General features: G+C 35.4%; 1 protein-coding gene across 5 annotated transcripts in view; it reads right to left on the bottom strand.

The window, feature by feature from the left end:
• NAA15 (N-alpha-acetyltransferase 15, NatA auxiliary subunit) overlaps positions 1–25,255 on the bottom strand; it is a 79,955-nt gene that overhangs the window by 10,255 nt on the left and 44,445 nt on the right. For 4 of the 5 annotated variants that reach the window (XM_036078958.2, XM_078069245.1, XM_078069243.1 and 1 more), the window contains exons 10-17: positions 23,421–23,493; positions 20,592–20,761; positions 19,244–19,396; positions 18,581–18,709; positions 17,514–17,727; positions 7,544–7,737; positions 2,596–2,704; positions 335–433 (exon numbers count right to left, since the gene is read on the bottom strand). In XM_036078958.2, the coding sequence (XP_035934851.2) occupies positions 335–433; positions 2,596–2,704; positions 7,544–7,737; positions 17,514–17,727; positions 18,581–18,709; positions 19,244–19,396; positions 20,592–20,761; positions 23,421–23,493 (1,141 nt within the window). Of the gene's footprint in view, positions 1–334; positions 434–2,595; positions 2,705–7,543; positions 7,738–17,513; positions 17,728–18,580; positions 18,710–19,243; positions 19,397–20,591; positions 20,762–21,612; positions 21,708–23,420; positions 23,494–25,255 lie in introns of those variants that run through there. The other variant, XR_013446468.1, reaches the window with a different exon arrangement.

The following is a 25,255-nucleotide window of genomic DNA, read 5'->3' as shown; positions in this document are numbered from 1 at the left end:
TTCAGAGATTTTTCAATTTTAGAAGAATTTATTAAAAAGCTTTACACAATGAGTATGATTCAAAATTTCAACACACATGTAACTTTTTAGAAACAGAAACAAAGGTGATTCTCAAATATTCGGACTGAACAATTCTGTATCAAAATCAAATAACATTTCTAGCCTTAAAGACCTTCATCACAAAGAAAAGAACCCTGCTTTTCCCCTTAGCTAATTTAAAATGTAACAGCTTTAAAATGATCTGAGTTTATGACAAACTTATATAGATTACTTATACAGTCACTATCAACTACTGTAATCAAATACTTAAGTAATGTAAAACAAAAAAACATACCAGTACTAAAGAGTCGAATCATACACTCATGAAGCCAGGGATGACTAGAATCAATAGCAAATGCCCTCTTTACTGATTGTAGCATCAAAAGAAACTTTTCTATAAAAAGAAAAAGTAAGATAATATTTTGATCATTTGATAAAATAAGCTGCCCTCTTGGAGGACTAATTTAAGAGAATTACAAATAGAGAAACTAATTTAGAGTCAATCACATCTGAACTGCAACATGAGTGAAGCAAATGATTTCCTCAGATTAGCAACATTAGCTAATATTTTCCACACAACATTCCTTAAGAAAAAATGTTTTTAAGAAAAAAATATTTTATGAAGTACAAAAAATTTAGATAGCATTCAACAATATTTGAACTAATGCCATATAAACAAAATTTGAAGCCATTTCATTTCTTAACCTCCTTTAATAAAAATAAAGAGATTTTCTGCACTACTTATAAAACTTCATTGTTTATACTTCAAACTAGCTCCTTTCTTGGATTTTGAGACATTCACGTGAAATGGTTTCCCTCCTACTTGAGTGTCCTCTCCTAATCAGTCACCTGGTTCCTCTTCCTCCTCAAAAGGTACAATATTCACCAAGGTTATGTTTTCAGTGATTTCTAGTATCTTTCCATATTATCCTCACACTCACACCCCCATGTTTCCCAAGCTTCAGTAGTGTTGCCACCTGTTGAATGGAAATGTCACCTGATTAAGTCCCATCTAAAACCACCTCTTTGTTAAGACTTCCCTAATTTGGTACCATTCTCCAAATAACAAAATTCAAAACTCCAGGCTCCTCTGACATTTCTTTTTCCCTTACTCCAACACTCAGAAAGCTAAAAATACTGCCATACTCTTTGTTACTACCCATTTCACACGACTACAGTGAATTCCAAATGCTGAAGAGCCCTTGAGAGGTTAGAACACAACTAAGCCAATTGTAAGGAATTTAGATTGCCTTTCCCCACTTTAAGCAGAACAGCTTTTTTATACTTCAGGATTCCATTTAAGAAGATTTGTTGTATTGGGGCATCTGGGTGGCTCAGTCGGTTAAGGTCTGACTCTTGATTTTGGCTCAGGTTATGATCAATGAGCTCCACTTGTGGAGCCTGCTTAAGATTCTCTCTCCCTCACTCCCCCCAGCCCCTCCAACTGCTCCCACGCTCTCTCTAAATAAAAAAAAAAGAAAGAAAGAAAGAAAGAAAGAAAGAAAGAAAAAGGGGAGTTGTATTAACTTTTCTTTAAAAGAAATTACTGGACTATTTATTAAACTTCTTTTCCAAATTATAACACAATCATTTTGGAAAACAGAAATATAATGGAAACCATTGTAATCACTCAAATCCATCAAGAGACCATCGGTTATTTTTTGATCTATTTCTTCCTGGCCCTTTTGCTATCTTACATACCCATGTAAATATCTTAATAAAAATTAAACTATAGTTTTTGTGTCCTATTTCCAAGCAATGCTATATAGCAACCTTTACCTGACATTATTAATTACTTTGGATAAACATGATTTTTTAATGGATACTCTACAGAGGTACCATTTTATTCAACACTTTTAGAACAGTTACACTGCTTGGAGCAACAACCTTCTGTCAGATCTTACTAACCAATTTCTCTTCCCTTCAATATGCATCACCTTAATGATACATTTTTTTTTTTTTTCAATGAACCACCTGAATTACAGCAATTCAATACCACAAAGTCTTAGTATCTATATGTAGCTTAGGCAATCTAAACAAGACAACCAAGACCTTCCATTATCTTTTACCTGACTCTGGCAATATAGACAACCTCAACATTATTTAAGCATACTTGTGTTTTCTTAATGCATCCTCTTCCTTTCTATGCAACTTTTCTTTTAGAAATATGATCCATCTTTCAAGATACACCTTAAGCACCACACCTTCTAATAATACCTAATAATAACCAACATTTATTCAATGCTCCCTTTGTATCAGGCACTAATCAAACCTCTGTTATCATTAACTAATATTATTCACACCCGTACATGGTAACTACTATATTTGACCTTAATCTTAGTTATGTATGAATATCTATCGTTGATTTTAATGTCCTAGGAGAGATAATAGTATCATTATACCTCCCCACAATATCTTGTACATATAAAAGGCATTTCTGTGAGAAGCTACATTGGGAAAAAATCCTACAGTGGTGAGACTATTGGATTTGGGTGACTACATCTAAGAAATAACAGTGATCAATTTTATCAGGGCCACTATACCCTAATTGCCTACCTTTCCTAAAGTAAATCTCAAAGGCAAAAAGATGCGTTTCTATCTTGTTCTTCACCAAGTTCTTCAACGGTGTTAAAAATTTAATAGCTTCTTCCAATGGAGTTTCAACCTAACAAAAATAAAAGATATTATACAAGTGGAAGCAAGATCGGGGGAGGGGGAAGGATGTGACTAACACTTCACTTTCTGGGTTTTTTTTTTTTCTTTTTGGTAAAAATCACTTACCCATTACCCAGAAATACTGTCATATTTTAACCTCCCATAATCTAAAGGAAGGGGATTTTGAACTCTACAACTCTTCACTGGTTTTTAACCATAGATACTACATTATCTCTGGATAGAAACTCTCCAACAAGTGAAGCGAAAGATAAAACAGAACCAGGGAAAGACAGTGAGATGAACAGGTTAAGATAGCCAAAGGGTAGGGCGGGGGGAGGACAGAGAGATGTTAAACAGGATGAAGAGGAATTAAGAAAGAGAGAGAGAATATTATAGAATGAGTCAACATTCTTTTTAAATTCAAAGTGAAGTATAATCAAGTTATTAAAAAAAAGCAGTACAATATCCATTCTAGCTTGCTTTGTTCTAATACAAATTCTATAGTATCCATATTTATTCCAATGCCATGGCATTTAAGAAGATTTATATTTATCGAACTGTCTCTACCACCCTTTATTAATTATATAGATGTCATATTAATTACGTACTTGTAGTAATTCCTGGGCAGGTATAATATTTACTACATAACTGTGTTACTGTTACATTCCTAGACTGAGTATCTAGACAAAATTCTTCTCTGTAGACTGGGATGGGGGTGGGGAGCAATACCATATTTATCAGAAGGCACCAAACATCCATGCCTGTATTTGCCTTGTCTCATCACAGAGGTAGTAACAATTTATCCTTGATGGAATTTGGATTTGCCATAGCTGTACAACATGCCTCTGCTAATACGGTAATTGTGGTTTTACCAACACAGATTCTGGCTAAGGAAATTACTTCACAGCATTAAAAAACAAAACAAAAAACAAAACACCTTAAGCAAAAAAGTGATGTCTAGGAGTTTTACCTTATACTAGCATGTAAACCAGCTGGCATTATTCTGAAGAATACACGCTCTAAACAAGAAATCAATATATGGATGGCACTGTCACTCTACTAGCTGTAGATACCAAGAGACAGAGGGGAGAGAGGGGCCCTCCTAAGGATGCCTTTCTCACACATTTGTAAATATTTTGTTGCTTATTCCCATGAGTCTATGTACTACTGAGTTGGGATTTGTGGTATACAGGGGAGAAATGTCTACTAGGGAAAGGTGAAGAACTGGAAACTGAAATTGTAATGAAGCTGTATCAAGTTTTTCAAGACTTTCAAAGCAGACCGAAATGAGGATCGCTGTATTGACCAGGGTAATTTACTACCAGGGAGATAAGGCTGCTGTCACAAAATGGAAACAAGGAATACAGGGAAGCTAAGGCAATACAAGCATTATACTTACTGAAATCAAGTATTTAAACTTGGAAAAAGAAAAGAGAAATTCTGCCTGCAATTCTAATAAATAAGAACATATGCCTCCACAAAAAATCTGGATCTGTTGTCCCCACATGTTTCTGTGTGCCTCACATAGGTAAGATTTTTGTCAGGCTAAATCTAAGTGTTTAAACATATGTACATAACCACAATAAAGCTAACTACATTCTTTTTTTTTTTTTTTTTTTTTTTTTTTTTTTTAAAGATTTTATTTATTTATTTGACAGAGAGAGAATGAGAGAGAGAGCACATGAGAGGGGGGAAGGTCAGAGGGAGAAGCAGACTCCCCGCCGAGCAGGGAGCCCGATGCGGGACTCGATCCAGGGACTCCAGGATCATGACCTGAGCCGAAGGCAGTCGCTTAACCAACTGAGCCACCCAGGCGCCCCAAGCTAACTACATTCTATATTCATACATACATAATGAAGTATAGAGTTATATATACAAAAGCATATAAACAGGGATGCGCTCTAACATCAGTGCCTAAGATTAAAAAAAAGGAAAAAGTATCAAGGGGTGCCTGGGTGGCTCAGTTGTTGAGCGTCTGCCTTCGGCTCGGGTCATGATCCCAGGGTCCTGGGATCAAGCCCCACATCAGGCTCCCTGCTCGGCGGGAAGCCTGCTTCTCCCTCTCCCACTCCACCTGCTTGTATTCCCTCTCTGGCTGTCTCTCCCTCTGTGTCAAATAAATAAAATTAAAAAAAAAAAAAAGAAGTATCATCAAAACTACCTTTGAAAAATCCCTAAAGTTGTAAAGACAGACACATAGAAATGAATATATTTATCACTACTTTGCATTCTGTGCATGAAAACCATATTAAGTACCAAAATGAGAATCACTGTAGCAAAATGTTCACCCTGGGAGAGGCGCACAGGAACTGACATGGAATAAACAAATGGTAGTCACACTTCCTGGGTCTCATACTCAGTTGGGGTCCTGTGTTCAATGAGGGGAGTACTGGATGAATTTGCCAGAATTATGCATACTCATTTCTGTCTCTCAAAAAAAAAATTACATCTAGTCATGAAGATTTGAATTTACTTAAGTTTAAAGAGATGTAGAATGGGACTGCATTGTGTTGATGGGCAATATGAGATTTGCAAGGGCGGTTCTGATCATATGCAATTTTTAAATTTATAAACCAATGTGAAGTCTAATCCGTATTACAATATGTTGTATAAGAATACACCTCCCTATACTCCCAGAATAGCAACAGAAAGTTTAAAACTATTAAATCCTATACAGACAGAATACTAAGAACACACTGATAAGGAGGAACGTACGTGTGCACAGAAGGAAAAAAATAATCCAGCTGAGATGAATACTACCTCCTAAAGGCAAGAAGGAATATAGGATGGGTGGTACATGAGGGAACTCATAAATACCAACTACTGCCTCATGATAAGTTGGAGAAACAAAGACTTCAGGTTTATACTCAGTTAACTGAATATTAAACTCACTAAACCTCTTATTTTCCTTTTTTTTTAACTGGAATTACTGCTAACTTAATAATGCTTTTATTTTATATTACATATATAAAATCCTGAACTGGTGACACTAAATATACCATTTGTAACATTAAGAATGATAAAATATAAGATCATAAAAAATCAGAATCTAGAGACTGTAAATCCAGATTTGGCAGGCAGCTTTTAAAATAGCCTACAATGCCATACTTTATTATGATGGCTTGGTGTAATCTAGCACTGCCACCACACTGGGGATACAAGTAAGTGTGGATGCTATTAGAAGGGGGCATCCTGGAGGTAGTTATCCTAGGAAGAGAAGTGTGTTATGTGCCTAACAGATAAGAATAGTATATATTAAACAGCAGCCTATGAAAGTGGGTACCTTCCACTGGGCTCTTTCCAAATAAAGCACTTTCTGTAGACATTATTTTCTTCTGAGACTCTACAAACCTCTAGCTATAAATAATTAAACTATAACTTGACATCTGGCCCAAAAGCAGCTATGATAAGCTGGACACAAGGAAAACCCAATAGTCTATAAGGAGACCTGGTATAAGAATTCTGCTCTGTGGGGGTAAGTAACCTTTATTAGACAGTGACTAAATAATCCAAATAGATCCTCTCTCTAAGAAGTATAATGGAAGATATAAAGTGTTACAAAGAAAAAAGTCAGTAAGAAAAGTCATGGGCTATAGAGAAAGTATGTAGAAAGAATGGGGGTGGCAGACAGTCAGTAACAGTGGTAAAAGTGGTAGTAATAAAGAAAGCTGAAGTATAAAGATGGAAGGCCCTTAAAGCCGGTATTATCCCTGAATAACTCTGCAATTCTCCATGAGGCCTAAAAGGCAATTTTCTGTGCCTCCTCACTATTCTGTATATTCTTCCAATAAACTCCCAACAATAAAAAGATAGTATCTTTGTCCTAGAAGTTATACAATTATTTGTGAAAGGATGTCAATATATCCTTTGAAATCCAAGCTAGATTTCTCTATGGTTCTTAGCAATACTGCTGAGGTATTATTGTCCATCTGCTCTGATATAATCCTAAAACTATTTTCCAACTCTACTTATTAGGTATTATAATTTTTCTCAGTTATAAGGCAGTTGATTTTTATTTTTTAGTTACTAGTGAGGCTAATACTGAACTCTAGTGCTTACTATATTTATTGCTTTAACATAATAAACCATGCAATTATTTTCACATGGAATAGCTGAACACCAACGGCCAGAAGTGCATAGGTATGTTATTAATCAAAATGGTTCATTTGACAATGAATACCTTGGTTTCAGCTTAATGGTTAAAAAAGGCAGATATGATTTTTGGCTTGGGGGAAAATATTTATGGACTTTTAAAGAGATTAGGTTCAAATAGCAAAGTCCAATAAAGAAATACTGTAAACTGACACATGGGTGAAAGATATACATATACACTTACTTTTCAATAAACTCAATTTGGTCTAGATATAAAAAGGTGCATGTTACCACTTATAACAGATGCCACATTCTTTGCACATATAGTTCCTTTAATCCTAACATCCCTGCCTAGTAGGGATTTCTTCCTAGTCCCTTTTTATACATGAGAAAACCATCAGAGAGGTGAGACAAAGTGTCCAAGATACACAGTGAAGTAGAAGCACTGATATGTGGACCCAGATCAGAATGACTCAAAAGCCAAAACTTTCCACTATACCATACTAGATTACTCTGGATCAGGATCATTGTTCCAAGTTCTAAATGTGAAATATGATCAAGAAAGAAAGAAAGAGAGAGAGAGAGAGAGAGAAAGTGAGAAAGAGAGAAAGAGAGAGAAAGAAAGAAAATAGACTAAAAATTAAAATGATTTTTCACTCTAAAATCTATAATCAAATTGGTTAAATAAGACAGTATAAAATGACAATAGCTGGTCATGAAATTTCACTCAATTGTACTCAACACTATTATTAAGTACCTTGGCCAGTTTCTCAGGGATAAGTTCTTCTTTTGGCCCTCCAATTTCCTCATCATCATCATCCTTTTTCTTTTTCTGATTTCTCTGCTGCTTTTCTTTTTCTGCATTTTTTTTCTCTTCTTCTATCTGGGCTTTCTTTTGAGCTCTTCTTTGTTTATTACGTAGCTTCTTTAGCTCTTTGTCAGACATGTTTGCTGTAGGCAATATGTGTTAATTAATTAAAAGCATATCAACCAGGTTAGTAATGACCAATCACTAACATTCTCATTAAAACTCCCATAAAAAATATTACATGTTATACATGTTCATGTGCCTATGTGTACCTAGCCATTTAATGGTTCCACATTCGATAGAGAACACTGTGATCTCTTCAAAAAATGTTTTGAAACCAGATGGAGACCTGGTGCCACAACCACAGCAAAACATAAAAGCATACAAATTCCTCCAGCAATATACTTGCAGTTCTAGAAATGTAACAAGCTGTCTCATATTTCTCTCATAATTTCTATGGCCTTAGACTATGCTTTTTCTTAGTTATGCCTCTCTAACCTTGTCAGTTATTCATTCTCTACTCAGTGCTGCCACTATGACATATATTTTACTTGTCACAATACTTCATTTATACATGTGGATCTGTGAACTCCTTGGTGGAAGAGACCCTGTCTTACTTGTAATTTTTGTATTCTCAGGGCCTAGCAGAATATACAGAAAACACTCAAATATTTGTTGATGGAATAATAAATAACTATATGGTAAATTAAAAGCTTGACACAGAAAATTAACAATAGCTTCTGTGGTATAAACTATGGAATGTCTCAAGGGAAAGACTGGAAATCGCAAATATGAGATAATAAAGTAAAAAATCTATTGTTTAGTCTTCAAGCAATAAATCTGAAAGTTACATGTGCAACTGGTATTTATTTGGGCAATACTTATTGATTGTGAGAAATGAAGAAGGTCATTCTAAAATATACCATCACAGCGTGATTTTCAAATATGCCCATAAACTCTTTCCTTCAAAAGGTAGAGCCTATTTCCCCTTCCCTTAATTGTGGCCTATACTTAACTCACTTCCAACGAATGGAATATGCTAGAAATCAAAGTGTATGACATCCAAGATCAGAACATAAAAGCATGGTGGATTCCTCTTTGCTTTCTCTTGGGCCACTCAGAAGAAACCAACTGCCATGTTGTAAAGATACACAAACATGGAAAGACCCAAGTGGCCAAGAATAGGCCTCCAGCCATGAGAGTAAGCCATCTTGGATTCTCCAACTCAAATCAACCCTTCAGAAGCCTTTGGCTGCCATCTTCATTTAAATCTCCTGAGAGCACCCACATCTTTCAAAATCATATAGCTAAGCTAAGTGACTTCTGAATTCCTGGCCCACAGTAACTCTGAGATAATAAATGTCTGTTACTTAAAGCTATGTGTAGGCAATCTGTTACGCAGCAACAGATAACCAAGGCAGATTTTGGTATCTGGAAGTGGGGTGCTGCTGCAATGAAAACCTAAAATGTAGGACTGACTTTGGTTCGAGTATGGCAAAAGGTGGAAAAACTTGGAAAAAAGCATTAGTGAAAGCTCAAAGGACCCTAGACTATTTAATAGAGACTGGATTTTGAAGAGGCTGCAAGTGACACATGTTATAGTCATGTAGAGGCAGAAAGTTTAATAACATGTATTTAATAACATCATAAAATATATCAAATGAACTGAGTGATTAGCTAAAGGGATTTCCAAGCTAAAAAAAGAGGGCGGTAGTTAAGGTAGCACCTGATTCCTCTTGCAGATTGTAATTAAAATGCAAGAGAAAGAAACAAATGTAAGAAGGACTTGACAGTTTTGAAAATTCTCAGCCTCTTCAAAAATGGCTGCTGACCAAAGGTCAAATTCAGAGAACTGCAAGAAAATATGTCAACAGAGAAAGGAGAGTTTGGCTTTAAAATCCTTTAAAACTCAGAACTCAGAAAGATGGTACTTCAGCAGTTACTGGTCACCCAAAAGGCTCTTTTCTCTTAAAAATTTTAAGAGTATGGGCGCCTGGGTGGCTGTTGGTTGAGCGACTGCCTTCGGCTCAGGTCATGATCCTGGAGTCCCGGGATCGAGTCCCACATCGGGCTCCCTGTTCAGCAGGGAGTCTGCTTCTCCCTCTGACCCTCCCCCCTCTCATGTGCTCTCTCTCTCTCTCTCATTCTCTCTCTCAAATAAATAAATAAAATCTTTAAAAATAAATAAATAAATAAAAAATAAAAATAAAAATTTTAAGGGTATGATTCACTGATCCTTTCAAACAACAGAACTTCTAAGAAACTCAAGGGTGCTGTCCTCTCAGCAAAAGCTCAAGGTAGACAAAGATATTCATGCATGTGGCTTCCAATAAGATTCACAAAAGATCCATAGGTTTTAAGAGAATTCTATGGACAGAAACATAGCAAATTTGGACTGAAAGGAACAGAGATAGTACAAAAGAACCCCCAAATTTTGGAAGCAGACTGAAAAACTACTCAGGTGCAAACAAATGCTAACTTTTTAAAAATTAATTTTTTTAGTAACCACTACACCCAACATAAGGCTTGAACCTACACCCCAAGATCAAGAGTTGCAAGCTCTTCCAATTGAGCTGGCTGGGCACCCCACAAATGCTAACTTTTAAGAACAAGGAAAGAAGATGCAGAAGGTGGAGCCAAGAAACCACAGCATAGAAGCAGGAACCATTAAGAGAATTAGTCCTACATCATGAGTCCTAATCAAAGAACTGCTACCCTATACCCAACTGGACTTAAGAACTGACATAACCAGGGGCGCCTGGGTGGCTCAGTTGTTAAGCGGCTGCCTTCGGCTCAGGTCATGATCCCGGGGTCCTGGGATCGAGCCCCGCATCAGGCTCCCTGCTAGGCAGGAAGCCTGCTTCTCCCTCTCCCACTCCCCCTGCTTGTGTTCCCTCTCTCACTGTCTATCTCTCTGTCAAATAAATAAAATCTTTAAAAAAAAAAAAAAAAAAAAAAAAAAAGAACTGACATAACCAGTAACTCCTGTGTGCCTCCCATTTCCCCTTCACCACCCCCTTTTGATCAAGAATATTCCTCTGCAATCAATTTATATTGGACATGTACTTGGCACAGGATTTCTTTAAGATTTATTTATTTGAAAGAGATGAGAGAGAGAATGAGCAGGGAGAGCGGCAGAGGGAGAAGCAGATTCCCCACTGAGCAGGGAGTGACGCAGAGCTCGATCCCAGGATGCTGGGATCATGACCTGAGCCCACAGGAGATGCTTAACAGACTGAGCCACCCAGGTGCCCCTGGCACAGGATTTCATATCAAGAACTATACTTGAAGAGCTATACTAGCTATACTAAATCAGAACCATATTCAAGAAATCTCATCAGCACCAGCACCTCATACACATATATAACTAACATTCTGGACTTTGAGCTAATGCTGTAATGGAATGAGACTTTTGAAGGCCTTGGAAGGGGCAAGTGTATTTTGCATGTAAGAATAATATAAATAGGGTGCCTGGGTGGCTCAGTCAGTTAAGCGTCTGCCTTTGGCTCAGGTGATGATCCCGGAGTCCTGGGATCAAGCCCTGCATCACTCCCTGCTCAGCGGGGAGCCTGCTTCTCCCTCTTCTCCCTGCTCCTGCTCTCTCACTATCTCCATCTCTCTCTCTCCAATAAATAAATAAAATCTTAAAAAAAAAAGAATAATGTAAATAATTTGTGTCAGAATGCAGAATATGGCAGTTAAAAATATGACTACAAATTGTTTGATTCTTCTCCCACTCAAATATAGGTTAGACTTGGTGACTCACTTTTACCAAATAGAACATGTAGGAGGTGATGGGGTGTTATGTCGAGAGAGTAGAACATTAAAAGTGTTGTGGCTTCTTCCCTGCTCTCATGGCTGGCTACTATGCCTTGAGGAACTGAAGAAACCCTCCAGAGAGACTAACATATTAAGGCCACCTGCCAAAAGCCATGTGAGTGAGTCATCTGGGAAATGGATCTTCTAGCCCTAGTTAAACTTTCAGATGATTGTAGCCCCAATCAACATTTTTTTTTTAAAAGATTTTATTTATTTATTTGAAAGAGTAAGAGAGAAAGAGAGCCCACAAGCAGGGGGAGTGGGAGAGGGAGAAGCAGGCTCTCTACTGAGCAGGGAGCCTGATGCGGGGCTCGATCCCAGAACCCTGATATCATGACCTGAGCCAAAGGGGCAGATGTTTATCCAACTGAGCCACCCAGGTGCCCCCCCCCCACAACCCTCAGCCAACAATTTAACTATAATTTTATAAGAGACCCTGAGCTGGAACAACCTAGATGCTTCTAAATTCCTGAACTATGGAAATAGTTGTTTTAAGCTGCTAAATTTAGGGAAATTTATTATGTGTCAATACACAACAACCTTCAAAAACAAATGCACACCAGTTTCTCTTTTTCCTAGTAAAAAAGCCCTTACTACTAAAAAAGAAAATTTCAAACAAGGACCAAAAATTACATTCTGCAAGTACAAGACATTTATAAATGAATAACCACAAAAATTCTGGCCTTTTAATGACTTGTAAAATAACTGCTACCACTTGCTTCCTTACTACATACCAGATACCATGCATGCATTATTTTACTTAATATCCTCAATAATCTCAATGATTAGAGTGTAATATTATTTTATGTATGAGAAAACTGAGGTTTCAGAGGAAAAATATTAACTCAAGAGTAATAACAAAAGGCAGAACAAGGATTTAAATCCACTTCACTCTGACTCCAAAGTCTGGGCTCTTTCTTTCCACTATGCTACACCAGGAGTCAATAATCTTTTTTTATAATGGGCCAGATACTAAATATTTTCATCTCTGTAAGCCATGGGTCTCTGGTGCAAATAAACTCAGCTACTGTAGCACAAAATTCACCATAAATAATACATAAACGAATAGGCTCAGCTATGTCCCAATAAAACTTCATTTATCAAATCAAACTGCAGTACGGATCTGGTCCACTGGCTATTTTGTGATCTTATTCTATATTATCTCCCACTGCCTTGAAAGGACTCACCCAGTTTATAATAACAGAGTTGCCATACAAAAATAGAGAAAGGAATAACCACATCAGAAGTTAATATAGAAATTAAGAATTCAAATCCTGTTTCACTTAATGTAGCACTATTTATCTGGATAAGCACGGTCTCAACTTTACATGAATTACTTTTTACTTGTGTGAACATAATAGAGATCAGAATTTTCACTTAGAAGAATCCAGAGAATTCTACTATGCTAGAATATTGCACTATCTTAAAAATAAAAAATTGGTGTGTATATGTATGTGTATGCATGCATATATGTATATACATAGCAAACAACACCTAAACCTAGACTACTCTATACAGCCAAATCAACATTCACATAAGAAGGCAAAATAAATCTGGCCACATTAGTAAGACTTTTAAGTTTACTGAAAAGATAGGGGTGCCTGGGTGGCTCAGTCGTTAAGCATCTGCCTTCGGCTCAGGTCATGATCCCAGTGTCCTGCGATGGAGCCCTGCATCAGGCTCCCTGCTCTGCAGGAAGTCTGCTGCTCCTTCTCCCACTCCCCCTGCTTGTGTTCCCTCTCTCACTGTGTCTCTGTCAAATAAATGAATAAAATCTTAAAAAAAAAATTTACTGAAAAGATAAAAACCTAAGAAGCAAAAAATAACTTCTCAACCAAATAAAGGGTAACTACCAGATATTTACTACAAATAGCAAGCTTTATGGTGGACCATTAGAAACATTATGTCTAAGATAAAAAAGGCAGCAAGTATACTACTGTTTCCATTAATTAGCAGTTTTAGCAACCCTCACCAATGCAATAAGGTACGAAAAAGAGAGGTATAAATACTGAAAGAAAACAAACCAGCAATGTTTACAGATTAATATATCAGCTTACATAGACAATTTTTTTTAAAAATCAGCTGAAAAAACTACTAAACCTAATATCAGAGTTCAATAAGGATACCAACTTGACAAAAACTATAATATTCAGTTAGAATACTGTAATGGAAAAAAAAGACATGTAGAGATAATGCTAGCAGTAAATTCACCAAAGTTATATAATTACACTAAAACAGAAATAGGAGATACAATGCATTCTAGTATGCAAAGATTCGATATTATTTAAGATATCCCCACCCCAAATGGTAATCTGTATCTCAAATGCAATTTAAATTAAAAACTCCAAAAGAGGGGCGCCTGGGTGGCTCAGTAGGTTAAGCGACTGCCTTCGGCTCAGGTCATGATCCCAGGGTCCTGGGATCAAGCGCCACACCGGGCTCCCTGCTCAGCGGAGAGCCTGCTTCTCCCTCTCCCACTCCCCTTGCTTGTATCCCTGCTCTCGCTCTCTCTCTGTCAAATAAATAAAAATCTTAAAAAAAAAAAATACACCTTCAACTTTCCGACAGACAAGGTAATTCTACAGTTCAAATATAAAAGCAAGTTCATATAAAAGCAAGAAAATTCTAAAGACATAGTATTGGATTTTAAGAAGAGACAAAGAGATCATAAGAACAGAAACCTGTACACTAATGTCAATACCAGTTTAATGTCTTTACAGGAATTTCTGATGTATGCGGGAACCAGACACCATACCCACAACCCACTATGCTGTATTTCACAGTTTAGTTCATGATAAAGGTGGCATTTTATTTTTTATTTTTAAAAATTTTAAGTAATCTCTACACCCAATGTGGGGCTCGAACTCACAACCCAGAGATCGAGTCGCATGCTCCACAGACAGCCAGGCAGTTGCCCCTTTTTAAATCAGTGGGGAATATGACAACCTATCAAAAATACTGTTGAGGAGTCAGCCGTCTATCTGGGGGTAATAAGCTATGTTCTACTTCACATCATTATATAACAATTAACTCCAGATGAGGGGTGCCTGGGTGGTACAGTCAGATGAGCATCCAACTCTTGGTTTTGGCTGGGGTCATGGTCTCGGGGTCATGGGATGGAGCCCTGTGTCTGCTAGGGATTCTCACTCACCCTCTCTCTCTACCCTTCCCCCCACCCTCTCAAAATAAATAAATAAATCTTTAAAAAAAATTAACTCCAGATGATTGTAAACGTAACAGAATATTGTAAGGAGGGGGGAAAATTAGAGGGGGAGACGAACCATGAGAGACTATGGACTCTGAGAAACAAACTGAGTGTTCTAGAGGGGAGGAGGTGGGGGGATGGGTTAGCCTGGTGATGGGTATTAAAGAGGGCACGTACTGCATGGAGCATTGGGTGTTATATGCAAACAATGAATCATGGAACACGACATCAAAAACTAATGATGTAATGTATGATGATTAGCGTAACATAAAAAAAAATATTGTAAGGAAACACAGAAGATAAATATCTTCTAAAATAAATACATTTTAGGGGCGCCTGGGTGGCTCAGTTGGTTAAGCGACTGCCTTCGGCTCAGGTCATGATCCTGGAGTCCCGGGATCGAGTCCCGCATCGGGCTCCCCGCTCAGCGGGGAGTCTGCTTCTCCCTCTGACCCTCATGATCTCTCTATCTCATTCTCTCTCTCAAATAAATAAATAAAATCTTTAAAAAAAAAAATAAATAAATAAATAAATACATTTTAAATTCTGAAGTAAAAAAGCCTTTCTATGCAAGACTTAGAAGCCACAAAATACTAAAGAAATTTTATCTCATATAAATACTTTTCCATAATAAAAGATATCTACCATAAAGACCAAAGTAAAACAGGAAGAAAATTTCTGTAATACATAAACAAGGATTAAAGTCCTGAACATGCAGAGAACTTCTACAAACCAAGTTGAAAAATAAAATGGGAAAAAGACATGAACAGGCAATTCATACAAGAAAGCCAAAGACCACATGAAAACATACACAGATGTTCCATTCTTAAAAATCTAGGAATTAGGGGCGCCTGGGTGGTTGAGTCAGTTAAGCGTCTGCCTTCAGCTCAGGTCATGATTCCAGGGTCCTGGGATTGAGTCCCATAATGGGCTCCCTGCTCGGCAGGGAGTCTGCTTCTCCCTCTACCGTTCTTCCTTCTTGCGCACGCTCTCTAATAAATAAAATCTTAAAAAAAAAAAAAATCTAGGAATTATAGGGGCACCTGGGTGGTGCAGCCAGTTGAGTGTCTGACTCTTGATTTCAGCTTGGGTCATGATCTTGGGGTTATGAGATCGATCCCTGAGTCAGGCTCCACACTCAGCGCAAAGTCTGCTTGGGACTTTCTCTCCCTCTGCCCCACCCCCCATATGTACATGCACACACACTCTTTCTCTAAAAATAAATAAATAAATCTCTAAATAATCTTAGGAATTATAAATCAGATTATTTTCCCCAAAATAATGAAAATGTAAAGGATGGATAATTTTTTGTGTTAGCAATAAAGGAAAAGATAAGCTCAATAAAGTAAAAGATAAGCTTTTGATAAAAAGATAATGTGGCAATAAAAACTGATGAACCTTTTAATTAAGGAATGCAATTTGACACTATCTCAAATTCTTAATACTCTAACCCAGTAATTTCCACTTCTAACAATCCATGCTAAATAAACAAGTACAAAATGATATACAAGGACATTTACTACAGCACTATAATGGTGAGGGAAAAAAACCCACATAGGTTCCTACATAGCCTTTAAAATGACTGATGATTGTAATAAGTTATGTCCAGATATGGAGCAACACTATGAAAAAATAAGTTGCAGAATACTGGAGATAATATCACTCATTTATGGGGCTAGAAAAATAAAACAAATGTAAACCAAACAACCTCAAAGAACAGCCCTGATATGTGTGTGTGGAGTTTACATACACATATAACTGAAATATGTAATTGTGTACAAAGGCAATTGAACCTTTTATAGAGATAGCGATAACCTTTGAAAGAAGATTATCTATGGGTATGCAGAATAGTGAAAGGGGATTTTCACATTTGCTAGTGTATTTCTGAATTGTTTTAACTTTGTATAGAGTTAATTGTCTATTATTTGAATAATCTGAAGAAGAGGAGAAAGGCAGGAGGAGTGAACAGAAAGATAAAAGAAGCCACAGGATCACAGCTCTCAGCTTCAACTGTAATTGTTTTGTAGATTCTTACTGGCATTTTCTTTCTAGTTAAAGAAGCAACAACACGTAGAGGGTCAAATGAAATCTATACAAGGGTTTCAATGTGTGATTTGAAATTTTAATAAAAATTAACAAAAGGATCCAAAGGTCTTTATCAGGAAGAAGGCTACAGAAAACCACCAACCATAACTTCAGAAGAGTGCTCAGGACTGAATAATAAAATCTGACACACTTTTTCCGCCACCTCATGTAACATTTTTGCCATGAACAACTCACAAAATATTTGGATGTATATTTATATCCTTCCACATGCCTGTATCATTTTTATTCTGAGAACCTTTCCCAAATAGTTATCTAAGGAAGACTATACATTCTGGCATCATGATATAAAAATAGCACTTTAAAAACTGGCCAAATGATAAATTATTAGGCAATCTTACTAGTTTAATTCCAAACTGGCTTTTAATGTTCAAGCAATTTTCACCTTTCAGTAGGTTAATTATAAATAACTATTACAAAGAAGAATAGAATAACTAGATATACTGACAGCCAACACTATACATACATGTAGAGTGCCGACACTAATGATAGTTAGCAATTTACAGTACTGGGTAAACCAGATTTTAAATGTTAAACTCATGAAATTCAACTTCTTAAAAGCTAATGATCGGTTACAAATTAAATTCTTGCTTCACTTTTCAAAGAATAAACAGTATTTTTCTTTTATGGCTTAGGGAAATCCACAAAATGTCCATCATCATTTTCTAAGCATGTATAACATCTTCCCACAAGGTGCTCACTAAAAAGCTCAAAAAAAATCTACGCTACACAAAAATACAAAGACACATATACACACCATAGCAAATAATAAGAAATCTTTGAATATTATACCTGTATCAGCTTCATGTTCTTTATTCTCATCTGTAAGGGGGTTGTCATGAAGTTTCAAATAAATCTCTATAGCAATTCTTGCTGCTTTAAAGTAAAATGGATGCTGTCGAAGTACATCTTCTAGTTTTAGTAAGTCCACATACGATCTAAGGGTAATCTTCCTCATACAGTATGTATGAAAGTCAAACTGGTCGTCAGTGATTTCTATAAAATGCTAACAAAATTATTTTTTTTATTATACTGAAGTATAACAATGTCAAAGAAAACTACAGAAATCAAACTCTCAGAATTACTTGTTTTCCTATGCATGAAAAAATAAGTAAAATAAAAAGATATTAAAAATTACTATCACCCAATATAAATACTTTGCATATCAAATAAGCAAATATAATTGGTATCCCCTAGCACAGTATATGGCATACACCAAGCACTGAATTATTTGGTGAATGAAAAGGAAACACATGATTTGAAATATATGTATTTATTCCTTCCTTAAATCATACTTAAAGCTAGCATGACAAATCAAACATAATTTATTAATATACATAATGATGTAGTACATTTACACATTAAACATTCAGTTTTTATATTTAGAATGACCTGCAAAGACTATATGTAGTATTTGGTAATTTTTCTAAGAATACAAATTTGAGTCCTACACAATGTTATGCTGGCTACAGAAATACTGTATAAAGGATTCAAAGCTTGTATCTTAGGACTATCAAGGGTATACATCACCAATCAACCCCTTAACAAGCAGCTTTCTAGGATAACTTAATGAGCTTTGTATTACTGAAGATGGAGCAGCAATTTGAAACATTCAAACATCAATAAAAACACAGCCAAGCTACAAACTTTCTATCAAGTTTTTCACATGAAGAGTAGACAATGGGCAAGTCTGCTGAAAATGTAGTCTATAACATTTCCATCAAAAAACTGAAAAAACGTGAGCACTGATATTTAGAAATCACTTACTGTGAATTATAAAGAAGAAAAAACTATAGTTGTCCAAAACCTTCAACATATTACAATAAAATGAGAAACTCATATATATATGTGGTACTTACTCTCTCAATCTCATGACACTTCTTAAGTGCTTCACCAAATTTATTCATTGCCTTATAAGCCTGGGCACATTCTGTCTGGAACCACATGCACTGCATTTCATTCAAATTCTCTACCGCTGATGTTCCTTCCTATATGAAAAAATTTATGCATTCAAGACCATTTCTTACCAAATACACCATTTCACCATAGCATTTAAGAAGGAAAATATAGTCAATTGATTTGAATTTTTTCAAAATAACTTTCTTTTTAACTGTTTTCAGAGTAAGAGGGAACTGTTATTATGTGTAAGAAACTGGAATTATATTTCTAATCACTGAAAAAAATGTACCTTTGTAAATAATCAAAACATCTACATAACTGGGGTTGGAGAATAACATAAGAAAGAGAACACTAGCACACAGCAGGTAGTCAATTAACATTAGTTCCTTTCACCCCTAAAAATTCATCTGAACATACATCAATATAAATCAGAGTTAAATAACCCACTGTACAACCAACTAAAAAGAAAATTATGTTTTATACTAATATTGATTTCAGTTTCTTTCTCCTAAGGTAATTTAATTAAAATCCTATTTTGATACTAAAAATACTAGAAAAAAATTTTGAAAAATAAGCAAGATATACAAGTATAAACTATTCATAAGAACACTAGCTGTACAAACCCTTGTAAACTTTGAGCACATTTCTTCAGCCTCTTTTATCAGATTGGCTTTTAGCATGTACTTTGCACACTTGGAATTGATAAATCTGTCTGCTGTGTCCAAGGCCTGGGCCTCATCCATCCACCTCGCAGCTTCTCTAATATTTCCAGCATGCTTATAGAAAAGCAAAATAAACCAGTCAGTATGCTAATTTTACTATGCAGGTAATTAGTTACCTATTGATAAGTAACTAAAACACAAATGAAAAAAAAGGTATTCTTCTGACTGATCTTAAGACCCTAATCAATGTAGATGCATACATTTTGATACTTTTCTGGCCATGTAGAATACAGGCCTTCTGACAGTAAAGACTTGTTTTAATAATATTGTTTACTGTTACACCTCACTGCCTTTATCAGTGTCTGGCACATAATGAATACTCAAAAACAATGGTTGAATTTTAAGAATAAATAATTAAAATAAGTCAGAACAAGAGAAAGTTCATAAAAGGCATCACGGCTGAGTATCAGGGAAATTCTGTTAACATACAACAATGCTTATTTTAAAAAATTATTCATCAACATTGAAAAGTTAAAAAAAAAAAAAAAAGGCAAAGATATTGGCTAAGTTTCTAACCTAAAGCAACCAGGGAACATTACTGCCTATTACTGGACATTCCACGATGTGTTTTAATTTACATTACTAGTCCATTTGTCAAAGCCACAAAACTAATGAGTATAACCTGGCTTTGAAAAGTGCTTTTAAAATAATACTTAACTTCATTGTTTTTGGTAAATAAATTTTAAGTTTATAATCTCTTCTTTAAGAGCTATTATTACTAATTTGTATTTGTCTTAAGAAAAAGAAGAGCCAACTTTAAGATGATGCTAAAACATATGACTGGAGATTCTCAAGTAAGACCAAGAAGTTAAGAAGACAAGTAAAATAGTAAAATCTTCAATTTCATTTCATTAAGATTACCAGATACTGATCATGGTCATACTCAAGTGTTAACAGAAACAAACATGTCGCAGCAAATTAGAGTACCTATACTGTTACTACTTAAAACCAAGAAAATAACCAGACATGTGTGTGAATGTATAAGAATATGTAATATGAATAACCACATATCTGAATAACCATATGCATGTATGTATATCTGTGTGTATACAGACATATAAATGAGTAAATTATCATGACCATGACAAATCTAAAAGTAATCAGACTGAGAAATGTTCTATAGTTATTCCAGGTTTTACAAGTCATCAAATATATCATTTTTATCACAGCTTTTAGAATCTACAAATTATAGAAAAAAGTTTTTATAAGACTCATTACCTTATAAAAAAGCGGGAGGGAAGATTTTTACCTTATAGATTTTAGCTTTCACAAGAAAGAGTTCTATCAATGTAGGTGTACTTTCAATAGCGGTATTTATGTATTCCAGAGCAATCGATGGCTGACCAATTTTGTCATAATGTTGTGCCAAGTAGTACTGGACCCAAAGTAATGTGGTTGGTGGTTCCTCTTTTCCATCATCTTTAAAAAGTGGGGGAGGTGGGTGGGAGAGGAAATAAACCAAGATTAATCATTACATACATTAAGAGAGTACCCACCTCCAAATGGCTTTATCTTTATTAATAAGGAAAAGTAGTTTGAACCATTTATTTATGTATCTAGCTATAAAACCATCCTTAAATTCGTAAGATCTTTGGAAGGGACCATGTTGTCTGTTCTGTATCATTATAGCCCCTAACACATTACCTTGAATTTAGTAAGAACTTTATATAATAAATACGGCAGATAAATGAGATCAAAGATATAAAAAATTACCCAAAAAAAGAAACTGAAAGGAATGGGGAGGCAGGGGTGGGGGAGACAAGTTGTGCTAGTACTATGAAAGTGTAAAGATCAGGATATTATTTATGAGGGGCAAAAAAGGTATCAGAAAAAATTTTGATTTTCCATTAATGTGAGGTTTAAAAAAAAAAAAAAAAGGCCTGACTGCTTAATTGGGTTTCTAGCTAATGTACTAAACTATACATAAATATACTTGTGATGTGGTTGAGTTTTGGGTGATTATATTAATATATTCTAACATTATGCTGATATGCAATGATGCGTAATTTAGGCTGAATAAAAACTATACCCAAAAAATGAGATAAGTAAAAATGCTTACTCTACATTTTAGTTCATAATTTAATTTTTATATACTCACAAGAAAATGTGTAAGTTAAATATAAAACCCACACATTATAAAATACTTTTTAAATACCAATATCTAAAATCTAAGAACTGTTATTTGCTTTCAAAGAAAGCAATAGATTGCTTATTTTTATCCTAGTAAAAGCAGGATGGCTCAGTGGACAAACAATAGGAGTGGAACTCACCAACTCCCGATCTGATAGATCTGCAACTAAAGTGCTGCATATTCTTGGGCATGTCATTGAACCTCTTCCACATTTGTAAAATATGTAGGAAAATGCTGATAATCAAAGGAACATCATGATGATTAACCAATGAAACCATGGTAACGCCTTCTAAAAAGTATTATTAAAATTAATCTGAGACCTAGAAACAATAATCAACCCAAAAGCAATGAGCACCCCAGGTCCCATACTGGGGTTTCCCACTGTAAGAACCAGGGCTCCTTTGGAAAAACAATTGATTCCAGGTCTGCTATGGGCAGTATACCAGATGAGCTGGAATATCTTGTCATACCAAACTGCAAAAAAGCTATCAACTACTACACCATGGTATGTGAAGGCTGGAGCCATGTGAAACAGCAATGATTTAAAACATCAAGTATGTTTAAACCCATGAATTCATAATACCTTTAAAATATGCACTGGCATCTTTGAAGGATGCTACTAAATGAATTCATTATTTTAAAAACTGGTAAAGAACAACAACAACAACAAAAAGTAGGAGATAGAGGGAAAAGAAGCAGCATTTATCTTGCTTTTCCTATATAAAAACCAAAATACTGGATAAACAGGTAACAGATGGAAGGGAAATTTCTCTTGTAAGATAACAGAAGATGAATGATAGACTATCACCCATTTGTAATTCCTGACAGTTGCTAACATACAAAACAAACACTAAATGCCTCCTGATGGAAGAATATACTACCACCCTCCACCCATGAAATAACCTTGTTCACCCCCTATATTTAAAAGGAAACAAACAAAAAAAAGTGAATCTCATTAATCCTCTACTCAGACCCGTCCATTAGAAGCTTCTGCAAGGATGGAAATGTTCTGTATTTGCCCTGGCAAATATGGTAGTAGCAACTGGCTTTACACAGTTACTGAGCAGCACCTGAAATGTGGCTACTGCAACTGAGGAACTGAATTTTTAATTTTATTTAATGTAAAAAATTTTAATAGTCACACGTGGCTAATAGCTATTATACTAGACACCACAGCTCTACACCCAACTACCAATTTATAACAAATTCAGAGGACAGAGGAATAACATGTTAACCAACACCATCAGAGTCCATTCAGCAAAATCTGGACTGTCGAAAAACTTAAGAAAAAAAACTAATTTTTTAAACAAACTGCAGGAAAAAGAGCAAATAGAAAACCTATAGATTTTTTTATAAGAGAGTTGAGACATATCAAACTCGAAGTACAGATTTCATATGGATCCTCATTCAAACAACTTCAAAGCCAAAGAAGAAAAAAATGACATTTCTAAGATAACTGGAAATGTAAGCATAGACTTTTGTCTTTGATCTTAACAAAGTATTAATGTTCAGGTGTGGTGATGATACTTTGGTTATGATCGTTAGAATACTGAAATAGTCACAGATAAAATGATGTGATGTTTGGGATTTGCTTCAGAATAACATGCGAAAAGAGGGAAGTAGGTAAGAATATAGATGAAATATGTTTTCCCATGAGTTAAAAATTATTGAAACTGGATGATGGGTAAATGATGGAGGATCATTGTATGATTAGATCTAGTTTTGTAAATGTTTTAAATTTTACATTTTCTTCCAGTAAGATAATATGATTCTCTTAACCAAATATTTTCACACTATGTGCAAATTAATGCATCTCCATCTTAAAAAAAGTTTAAATATACTAAGCTTACTGTCTAAATAATGAATAATACTGACCTTCTGATTAAGAATTTCATAATATGTTAAAAATTCCAGGATATTTTTAAAACATAAAACTTGAGCACTTACCATTAGGGTTAAATAATCGGCAGCTTTTTAAAGAGGTTTCATAACCTACTACTAATTCTTCTATGATTGCCACCTAGAGTACAAACACACAAGCACACTTTAATAAAATATATATACATGCAGTTACCATTCTGGTACAAAACATGTTATTTACTATTTTAAAGGGCTACATCAACATTCCAAAACATGCGCACGCACACATACACTCATGTACACACCCTCTTATAAAACCTCTTAACCTATGGATAAAAACTTAAAAGCACGTAAACCATACATTTTTGAAGGTATTAAGATATAACTTTCGGGGTGCCTGGGTGGCTCAGTTGGTTAAGTGCCCGACTCCTGATTTTGGTTCAGGTCATGATCTCAGGGTCCTGGGACTGAGCCCCACATCGGGCTCTGCGCTCAGCAGCAAGTCTGCTTGTCCCTCTCCCTCTGCCCCTCCCCCTGCTCGTGCCCTCCCTCCCTCTCTTTCTCTCAAATCAATAAATTCTTAAAAAAAAAAAAAAAAAGATATAACTTTCTAAAAACTTACTGGTCCCCTTCCCTGCTAGAAAGGAGGGAATATGCATCAAGCTGAGCTAGAAATCAGGAAAAGGTTGGATTAAAAGAGGTAATACTGTAGGTAATATTGTGGATGACTCTTATCTTGGTTCATTTTTATCTCAATTCACATAAATAACACCCACAATTAACATCTGCCCTTTAGGAATCAAGAATTAAAAACTACGTGAAAAGAGAAATTCCAAAAGTACGTAATAGCATCAACTCTCAATTTTAGAATCCAAGGGAAAACATTAGTAAAACTGAAACAGAAAAGTGGGTGGGTTTCTGAAATCCAGGATAGTGAGTGGATGTCCAGGTTCTGGTTTCTCCTGAGTCATGACTATGCCACTTGCTCCTGGCTTTGTAAGAGATCTGTGAATACTTTTAATTTATTAATTCCCTTCTTCACTTAATCCATCTATAATGGATTTGTTACTATAGAAGCTCTCCTAAATGACCTCAACTTCACCGACTCAACAGATTAACACCAGCTCTCTCCATTACCTCAGAAAATTGTGAGGACTGAATGGTCACAGCTAGGTTATTCTGGTGCGCCCATGTTCTTCTGCTCCCACAAGTTGAGCTACATGCTTACTAAGAGTTTTGTTTTCCCAAACCTGTTTAAATCAGTTGCATTTATTATCATCATTACAGAATTTAATTCAATATTATGCAAACTTAATAAATGAGAACAAAAGAAAAAACTGTTTTAAGTTGAATACCATGGAAAGACTCAAGGATAAATTAGATACTCCTAACAAATTCAGGTTTCAATAATACAACCATAAAGGGGAAAATCATTAATATATAGGCTTCTATAATCAAGACGCTATAATCAAGCGTTCCCACGCTATTGATACTGAAAACAACAGACCACATTTTATGAATGTGATTTACGCAATTTAAAAAAAGAGTCAAAGTCATCAATAAAGCCCATACCTTGGGCCTCTCAACAAAAAACTGGAAAATAAACACACCTTCTGTGCTTTAGGTTAAAGTGTTTAGCATGTTTAATTAGTCCCATCTTTCTGATTCTTTACTGTAACTGATTTATTTTTATCCAACCAACATGCCTTGATGTCACTGTACTTGCAAGCAAAATAATCTAAATTAAGATTAAAACAACCTCTTAATAAGCAATTTGAGCATTATTATACACAGCTAAAAGAGTAAGTTAACTTACTAGGACAGCAAACAAACTGCTGATAGAATTTTTTTTTCTACCAGATAAGAAAGAAGAAAGATTACTAAGCTAAACCTTAGTTTAAAAAATCACTTCTGACCTTCAC

Source organism: Halichoerus grypus, chromosome 3 (assembly GCF_964656455.1).
Source record: "Halichoerus grypus chromosome 3, mHalGry1.hap1.1, whole genome shotgun sequence".
Taxonomy (NCBI): domain Eukaryota; kingdom Metazoa; phylum Chordata; class Mammalia; order Carnivora; family Phocidae; genus Halichoerus; species Halichoerus grypus.
This window is presented reverse-complemented; position numbering and strand designations above follow the sequence as displayed.